The sequence below is a fragment of the Cydia strobilella genome, chromosome 20, assembly GCF_947568885.1.
Source record: "Cydia strobilella chromosome 20, ilCydStro3.1, whole genome shotgun sequence".
NCBI lineage: Eukaryota > Metazoa > Arthropoda > Insecta > Lepidoptera > Tortricidae > Cydia > Cydia strobilella.
The window spans coordinates 4,855,912-4,865,548 of NC_086060.1; the positions used below are offsets into that span (position 1 = coordinate 4,855,912).

Sequence of the window (9,637 nt, forward strand, 5' to 3'; positions counted from 1 at the left end):
CTTTTGGTGTAGTGTGTGTCGAAGGTGCATATACGACCACCATTTACCGGAGGAGTGCGAAGTGTGTGAAGAAAAAAGTAAGGGCTAAACTGCGTTTACCGGGTGCGTATATATATATTTAAATGTATGTATTTATTTATTGGACCAATAAACTATCCTACCTATTTCCTAATAAATAAAATCTTGCGTGTTCAGATCACGTCGGGGTCACCAATGTGGCAGTCGGGGTTTGGTAATGTGTTGGGATTGTTAGAAATAAAAGTCCATACGCGGTAACAATAATTAATCTATATTAAAAACTAAAAACTAAACTTACACAAATAACACAAACAAATTACACTTACACAAGTCGCATTTAACACTTATATCTAAAACCATAAGCCATTATAACAGATTGCCTACTGAACTAAAAATCATTACGGATCACTCGGTGTTTCATAGGGAATTGAAAATATTTTTATTGAGAGGTTGCTTTTACAAAGTGGATGAAATTTTTGATAATATTTAAGATTTAGGCTTATTATATTATGATTACACTAAGTTTTTAATAATTATAATTTTTTGAATAAATGTATGACTATAAGGTTATACTCATACATTTATTAAAAAAATATAATAATAAGTAGGCTTATTTACTAATTTAATACGTGATGGCCGCGGCTTCACGGCGGCGGCTGTCTGCAATAACAAAATATATAGGTTAACATTGATGCTATAGTAGTATTCGCTCATTTTGTAGTTTTAGCGAAGGAAGTGGTTATTTACGTTGCCAAATTTAAAGCATAGACCTTCACTCACTTTCGTTCGCTTCGGTCCAATTTTTTTGTCGAGATAGTTTTAGGAAATTATTTAAAATGGCGGAGTTGACACAAATGACGTAGGTGCCATTGGCATCTATTCTAAGACGCATAGAACCATTGCGGCTCGTTACAAAAACGAAGCGCAGGGTAATGCTGCGGTCGGCGGCCGGGTGCGTCGGTCTTGACGCCCCGGAATAGCAACCGGCCGCGACCTGGTCCGCCCCGAGCCCGGCCTTGAGGGTCGAATACGGCGCGCAACCCCAACCGGGGTCGGTGGCGGGGTCGGCGGTATTGAAGCCGCCGAGGGTTCCATCTGAGGCCCTCTAACAAAAAGCGAAACAAAATGAAAATTTCAACGATAATGTCACGCAAGGGGAAACTAAGACTTAGTACTGAACGTTCTTACCTAAGGCAAAGGCGCAGGGGCATGCCGCACCCCCAGCATGTTTCAGCTGCCGGCGACGACGCCGGCTGCTCTGCTGCTTGTGCCTCTGCGCCCTCCGCCTCGTCCTCCGCACCCTCTCGCTGTCTTCGTGTCCTGAAGCTTCAAGCAAACATATCCCATTATGAATTTGTAAATTTACATAACTCGAATATGTATTATATAGTTACAGAACTTACCTAAGGCATTGAAAAATGTCTCTCAAAAAATCCATTATTTTATTTAGTTATATATGTTCGGTTCGGGCCTCGTCACTGAACTGAACAAGAGCATCGTAGAGATCGAGCTTACAGTTTACCAATTATCATTTTGTTTATTATATCATATTTCTCAAAGAGTTGTTTTGGGAACTCTCAACACCGCCGAATAACGAAATAGGAAACCCTTTAAGGTCCGCCACACCGCCATCTTAATACTTACAACAACATAAGGGTCAGCATAAATTATAATCAAACTAGCAGTTTCCCGCGACTCGTCTGCGTGGAATAACCCTTTAAAAGCTTCCAACTTTTCTGGGATAAAAACTATGCTATGTCCATTCCCGGGACTCCAACTATATACGAAATTTCAACTTAATCGGTTTAGCTAGCGCTAACGAGTGCGGCCGAGTCAAACAGACATTCAGTAAACAGAGTTATTACGTAACTTACTAATAAAACTTAAGCCTAAATAATGGGTTAAAGGCGCGGGCGCTGTATCCTAGAACTCATTATGGCTTGTTTAAAAAAAGCTTCCAAGTATGGTCGAACAATTATTTAACGGCCACCAGATGTGTATCTTTCTATCATAGAATGACTTTTACCTGACCCATAATTATTATTTGCAAACAGTTATTTTAGTCATGGTTATTTTTTTTACCAAGACACAAACAGATATGCTCTTCTTAATTATGCTATATTTTAAAGAAATAGTTATAATTATACGATTATTATATTTACCCATGATTATTTTAGTACAAAGTTCATTTTTTATTTTATTTTAAATGTTTATCAAGTCTGTTCTTAAAACTGTTCACAGAGGGAGCACTTATAACTGTCTTTATTACCTTAAACGTTAAACTTATTTATTACCGATCCTCAATACCGTGTAGCATTCATATACACTTTTTTTTAACATCATTTTCACAAGTAATTTTCCACCCATTGGAACCATATTAGCGGATTATCACAAACAAGAAGCATTTACTATTACAGTAATAATAAAATAACTAGGCAACATTAGAAAACAAATTGACTTAACTACAATAGGTAAGTAACTAATTATTTAAAACAAACCTCGTGTGCTCTTCCGATGCGTTATCTCCTTCCTGCTAGAGTCCTTCAGTCCACTTTCGCAAACAAAAAAAGGTCCTCGCGCCGTGATCATAATATTTTTTATAGCCATTGCTTCGTGTTTCAGAGTCATCTACAATAAATAAGTGATAAATATTAAGTAGTCTTTATAGTTAACATTATCGACTACCATCAGCATCACGTGTCGAATAATTTACTTACCATGAAATATCACAAATTCACAAGACAGCGGAGTATTAGTAATAGGGTCCCGTTTTTACCCTTTGGGTACGGAACCCTAAAAACGTGATTTTTTTGCCGTTTTTTGCGTAATGTTATGGAACCCATCGTCGGTTTTTATTGTAGTTTCGATGTTATTACTCACATATAAATGTAAAAGAAAATTGACATCTTTTACACGACTGCCCGAAAAAGGAGAAAATTGTAATCATGGCATGTCATACTAACATATAACATAAGTCAGAGTCCCTAGACTACAAGAAAAAATAGCTATTACAGAAAAGCGCGTTATTGTTATGCAAAAGAGAATTGTGGTAAACATTTCACTCTTATGTTGCAGAGGGAATTGATTTGTTAGCTGTTATCGACTGAACTTGAGAGTGCCAGAACTAAAGTGGCTAAAACTTAAATTTATTAACACTTCGAACAATCCAAAATATTTTAACATCGTCTCGACGTCATTTGGTCTTGTGAGATCTTACGTGAAACAGGAGACTTGTGTTTGTGTTCTAAAATGGAAAGAAAGTAAGTACTCATGGAATAATATTGTATTTAAAAATAAAGTTAAATCACCAATTTTGGATATTGATACCCTAGTGCCCATATGACTGTGCGGAAGTTCCGAAAAAAGTTAAGATTTCAGTGAAATGGTGATTACACTATAGTATGCTCACTGGTGCAAAGATATTTATTTTTCTACAAAATAAGTCACAATTGACCACTAGGGTATCGATATACGTAGTATTAATACCTTATCATTTGCACATATTAGGATTTAGACATAGTGATTTAGTTCTAATTAATGACGTGATATTGGAAGATCAAAATTAAGATAACAACTAACTGCCACTGTCAAATCTGTTCTAATTTTATTCTAGATCGGTTATATTTTTGGTCTCTATTTCTGAGCGCTCCCCAGCGCTTACACATTTCTGTTTGGCGTAATGGTTGACTGGGAGAGAATACGTTAAGGCATGCCTTTTGAACTCTTTTTGTGTGCATTGTGCAATAAAGTTTAAAATAAGTAATAAACTGTTTATTCTGTTTGCAGCGGAATTAATACGCCACCACCGTCATCGCCGGACGGTGTAACACCACCGCCGACACCGGAGGCGTCGACTTCGTCGGCGAGCGAACTGGACTCGCCGCCGAGGTCACCTACACTGCCGCCAACACCACCACCTGACCTTGTGGCGGCTGTTATATGGTGGCCACCGGCTCCTCTGCAGGAGCGGAGGCACAGCGCTCCTTTTTAATTTACTATGGGACCACAATTAAATAATAAAACAGTTCTATAGTAGTATTATTTCTAATTCTTTGTTGAACTTGTTCCTCCATTGTTGTTGCTCCATTATTTTTTTTTGAAATTTTCAACCTAACCAGTCAGTAAGATAAAAAGGTGGCTCGACAAAAGGCAAATACACACCAGAGTTCTTTAGATTTAAATTTACAACGTTTGTTGTATGGGAGCCCCACTTAAATATTTATTTTATTCTGTTTTTAGGATTTGTTGTTATAGCGGCAACAGAAATACATCATCTGTGAAAATTACAACTGTCTAGCTATCACGGTTCATGAGATACAGCCTGGTGATAGACGGACAGACAGACGGACGGACAGCGGAGTCTTAGTAATAGGATCCCGTTTTTTATTACTGTTTGGGTAAGGAACCCTAACAATTGAATTTTTAATGAAATGTTTTATTTCATGTTTTATAGATGTTTGTAAAATTTGGTAAGTAATTACCTACAATTATCATGAGTGCTATAGAGAACTTGAAACGTCGAAATTGAATATTCCAATAATATTCAAATATGTAATACGGATAGTAATCCGTGACACAATCTATTTATTTATTTAATTTTATATTGAGGTATGGTGGCATATTAAAATGATGTAACAATCCTTTCCAGGGCCACCGTAAGATATCATGATATAAAGAAAAATAAAACCCATCGCGGCTCAAAGGATCGAAAGCCAGATGGGTAAAGCCGTCGAGATTGTTAATTTTTGTCTGAACCAAATCTTCCAGTTCGTTTTCATCGAATATGTAAGCACTACTGGCGTTGTTGTTAGTTGATTCTATAAAGCAATGCTTGTTTCCCCATTTCGCAAACTTAATAAAAGTTGGTGTTTCTATAACATTTTTGCATTTTCATCAAACCCTCCTAATTTTGGTTAAAAATGCCGTGGCCGTATTCTCCGAGTGCTTTTAAACTATCAATTATTTTCATATTTAAACATTTACAAAAATACGTTTAAAACGTTTGAAAGATTAGACACACTATCATTTTATTCAATTTGTAATACGCATTTGTAATACGTATTAATATATTTATAACATTTTGCTGTTATTCTTATTGGACCACTGTTTACATTCTGACAGAAAATCACAAAAAACTTCAAAAGAAATTCTAGTGGTCCGCCCCCAAATTTCATTGGTGGACAAAAGCTGACGAGCCTCGGGCAGATGTTCCCGCTTCAAACAAAATGCGCCTTTAAGGTGGTCGACTCTGGCTTTGGCCGATAGTACCTATTGTTTTGTTTTGACCAAGAATTGTATTATTGTGTAATATTTTGACATTTAATTTTCTGTAATATTTTGCCATTAGTGTATATTGAATTGTTAATTTGTTTCTGTACTTGCAAATAACTTATTATAAATATTGCATGCCTTATCTGGTAGAACATAATTAAGAGACGCTTTTAATAAAAAACACCTTATGTACATAATTTAACTATGTACTTACAATAAAATTATTGATTGATTGATTGAGAACTTCTCATACAAATCTATATTTATTGCTTACGCAAAAAATTATGAGTAATAATAATATTTAAAAAAAGTTAATTATTTTCAATCATAATTTTATTCAGTTATTTATTCTAGGCCTGTAGTAACTATATTTTTATGAATATAATTTATAACGAATTTCCTCACGATGTCTTAAAAACTTAAAAAGCGTTTTTAAACATGAAATATTTTTGATTTGTTCTAATATCTTAAAATGACACACGAATAGAAAAACTATAATTTTAATAGATACACACTATAATATGTATAGATAATTAATTCGTAAATGATCAAAGATCATTTAGATTATCAAAGATAAAGATATAGTTATTTTCGATACAAGTGCGGAAAAGAGGAAATTCGAAACGAGTGGCGATAAATTAAAACACGACCGCAGGGAGTGTTTTAAATCGACACGAGTTGCGAATTACCTATTCGCACGTGTATCGAACAACGTTTTACAGTACATATGGCCCTTTAAACATTCGACATATGCACAAAAAGTGCACTTTCCGCACTAGTGCGAGAAAGTAGCACCATATGTACTGTAAAAGATTCTTTATTTGCAAGAATACTTAATTCTAAAATACAGGTGTTGTTTTGTTAAAATATGTTGTACAGTATTCAGTCGCATAACGACATGCAAATTTTCAAAAAAAAAATGTTATCTAATAGTATAAGTAATCATTTATTTACATACAAGATATATAAATAACAATATACCTATAATAATATATTAATATACAACGTATCAGCATTGCGATACAGCGGGGAAATGCCGCCAGCATCCTTGGTACAATGCCTCAAGGGCCTATTTTAGATTTAAGCTAGTTATTAATTTCGTTTACGTAGTACCACTGTGTATAAGTAATAGATTAAAATTCCAATATTAAAATTCATAATATGTAATTGATTTATTAATTAATAATAAGAACACTTAACTTAATATGATAGGCGCCACTTTCCCATTTCCAAACCAAATAAAATGTATTTTAAATGAGAAAAGTCTCGAAAGCTAATTAACGCGAATATATCAATTACAATTAAGTACTTAGCGTCCGGAAAAGTACTTTCAAGTGTATTAGGTTAATTTATGAAAGACAAACTTTTGCAAAAAACAAATCTATAACCGCTGAAATAAGATTCATAATGAAATGTCAAAAACGCGATGAGCGAATTATTCATAACGTCAAAAATATGGTGACATTTTTGTGTCATCTCATTTTAATAAGGTGAGAAATGTTATATTTTTGACGCAGCTTGTACCAATCTAGACAAATGACTAACTTCATTAAATGTGGCACCACTGTGGCACCAACAGTCAGCCGGCGCTGGTTACTAATGATTGCTAATTATGTGTCAAATCGTTTAAATGACATTAACATTATTACACTTACACTTACGGGTACACTTACATTTTACCTTAAATAAGTGAAAATCAAGGATGTACGAGTAAGTATAATTATTAATTATGTATTTACTTTTTTATTTGGCAACGTTAATACTATAAAAAAACTACATAAAGTAGGTGAGGTTATTTGACAATTATAAGGCCTATCTTAATTAAATAAGGCTTATTCTGTTATTTTTTATACCGCTGGTAAAATAAGCTTTTAAATACTTTTTGTAAATTAAGGCAATCACGAGTTTGATTTTAGCTAAGTTAAAAATAATTAAGCGACAACATATTATGTAGGTACATGTTTTGATATTATTTTTAATCATTTTAACTAAGTATTATTGTCGCTGCGTACGTTAAATTTAATAGATAAGTCCACTTTAGCTAGTCTTACTAAGCATGTTAAGAAAACAGTCTTATACTTTGGTTTTAAGCTAAAACCTTTGTTTAATTCACATTTTACCCATTCCTAATATATTGTTAAAATACACCGTAACGTAACAGATCACCTATTGAATTTCGCATAGAATGAATCATAAATACATTTCTTAACGTCAACTTTCCCAAACCGTCATTGGAATTTCAAAGGGTTTGACATCTTTTTCGCCCGTCAATTAGTGTTAATTATTCAATTACACGCCCATAGATCACATTTCTTAGTAAAGAAAGTTACAAACGTCTTACGAGAACCGTTATTCAGCAGTTATTCAGCAATATTGTTCAAGCGGCAAAATCTAAGCCATTACATGCCATTTACCCAAAGTAATTGCAACGCAATGCTTACATTTTTATTATTTTATAACCCCAAAAAACACATTGCGCAAACTCCAGCAATTCAAGTTTATTTTTTAATGTGCTTGTAACAATGCAGTTTACACTTGTGCACAAATTTGGGTTTGCACAAAAAATCGCAACCTTCCTTTACGACTAGAAAGCTTTCTTGGAAACACTTTTTAATGAATCGACATGACTGGACCAAATGTTCTACAGGTAGGTACAAAGTGTTTGTGCTTCTTATCTTTAAAGAATTGATAGGTCTAACCTTGGTCAATATGCGCGCATAAAAAACTGTTTGACTAGCTGCCTGCCAGACCCGGGTGTAAGTAGGTTATTTTCAAAGTTTCAAATAAACCTTTCAAGGAAGTCAACCGAAATAATGTTTTTATAAGTCATATTTCATAATTTTATCGTTATGCAAACAAGTTTAATTACAAATTTGATAAAAAGTGACTATTCAAACCCCATTATTTTTAAGGTTACGAAAAAAATGCCTGTTAGAACTTCTTGAATAAATGTGTATAAAAAGGCTTTGGTCCTGACCGCCTTGCTTCAATTTTATTGGGGTACACAATCTTTTACAGTGTTTTGTTGTTCCTGGCGACATTTTTGTCAGATTCTTATATTTCATTTCACCTAAAAACTACAGATAACTTTTGCCAATTAAGTAAGTTGTACTAACGAAATAATTAGATTATAGAAGTGAGAGAAATATCGTTTGGATTTGTGCGTTTAACTACATTGATTACTGTATTGAGATCCTTTAGATCCTTTTTTAATTGTCACCTACTTATTAAATGTTGCAGTGTAAAAATATTGACAATATTAATCTGTAATCGTCTGTTTCTTAAGGGCCCTCCACACTCATGCGCGAATCACGGCACGAAGCCGCGAACGTAAGTATGGCGTCGATTTCGCAGATTATTCACGCCTTCGCGTCTTGTTCCCCGTTTTTTGTCGGTTTTTTGGCCCGCGTCGAAGGAGAAGCCAAGCGCGAACTTGTAAGACTCCACATTACACACTATTGAGGCTCATCTGTGCTGTGGCAAGATAAATATTAATTATATTATAATAAGCGGTTATATTTTATGGTTTTACAACAAAACAAAATTGAAAAATAGCTATAGCACGTATGATGCCGTAGTTAAATGACAGTTAAACTCGATCAGGTGATGCTTTTCCACCATCTTGGCGCGAACCAAACTGCGAAATCGCCGTGAAGTTGTGCGAGTGTGGAGTCATACGTCAACGTCGCGATATGTTCTCTACGCGAAGTCGCGCCGCGATTCACGCACATAGTCTGGAGGGGGCTTTAAAGTATTTAGTTTGTTTTTATTCTGAAATTTGATTGTTGATTCAGTTCTGTTGAATTATCCATAAATCGTTTACTTCACTCGAATCACTCGAATGTCTTCAACTCGAGCTTATGGACAACCAAAGTGTCATTCACCGAAGTTTAGCAGTGCTATAAAATTAAAAATTGGTAACCAACGTTTAGTGTAGAAAACCAAACATACCAAAATAACAGAACTTTGCACCATAAATCATAACCCTACAAAATTGCGGCGTCTCTTTACTCCTCGCAATCTAGAGGTTCCACCACACTATGGAGGCATTTGGCCACTATACCGTTTACCCCTTTATCTACTATTGATTTATTACAAGCAACCCTTTCGAAACCGTTAGGTTTTAACCTAATTATAGATTCATACGCTACTGGATCTTTTGTTGAGAGTGTTTTGTTTCTACCGTACCTGTCCGAGTGGTCATTGTTTTTGGCGTTGGAAATCAAACGGTGCTACTGGGTGCATTGTTTGACGTCTTTGTGGATTCGTGGCCTTGGGACAGTTAGTGACAATTTGCGGGCTTAGATATATTTATAAGAGCGTTTTGGGTGCGGACTGTTAAAGCACA

The 9,637-nt window shown here is 34.9% G+C and overlaps 1 protein-coding gene across 1 annotated transcript; it reads right to left on the bottom strand.

Moving 5' to 3' along the window:
• Positions 1 to 899: 899 nt before the first annotated feature.
• LOC134750743 (uncharacterized) lies at positions 900 to 5,280 on the bottom strand. Its single transcript, XM_063685985.1, has 3 exons — positions 2,517 to 5,280; positions 1,207 to 1,344; positions 900 to 1,123 (listed from the first exon to the last, which is right to left on the bottom strand). Exons 1-3 carry the CDS (start codon positions 2,644 to 2,646, stop codon positions 900 to 902), a joined length of 492 nt encoding a protein of 163 aa, XP_063542055.1. The 5' UTR covers positions 2,647 to 5,280.
• Positions 5,281 to 9,637: the final 4,357 nt, after the last annotated feature.

Coding starts and splice junctions, on each gene's coding strand:
- LOC134750743 (XM_063685985.1), bottom strand. CDS start 2,646: ATGACTCTGAAACACGAAGCAATGGCTATAAAAAATATTATGATCACG. Junction 1,345..2,516: donor GCATCGGAAGAGCACACGAG/GTTTGTTTTAAA, acceptor GTTTGCTTGAAG/CTTCAGGACACGAAGACAGC. Junction 1,124..1,206: donor CCCCTGCGCCTTTGCCTTAG/GTAAGAACGTTC, acceptor GCTTTTTGTTAG/AGGGCCTCAGATGGAACCCT.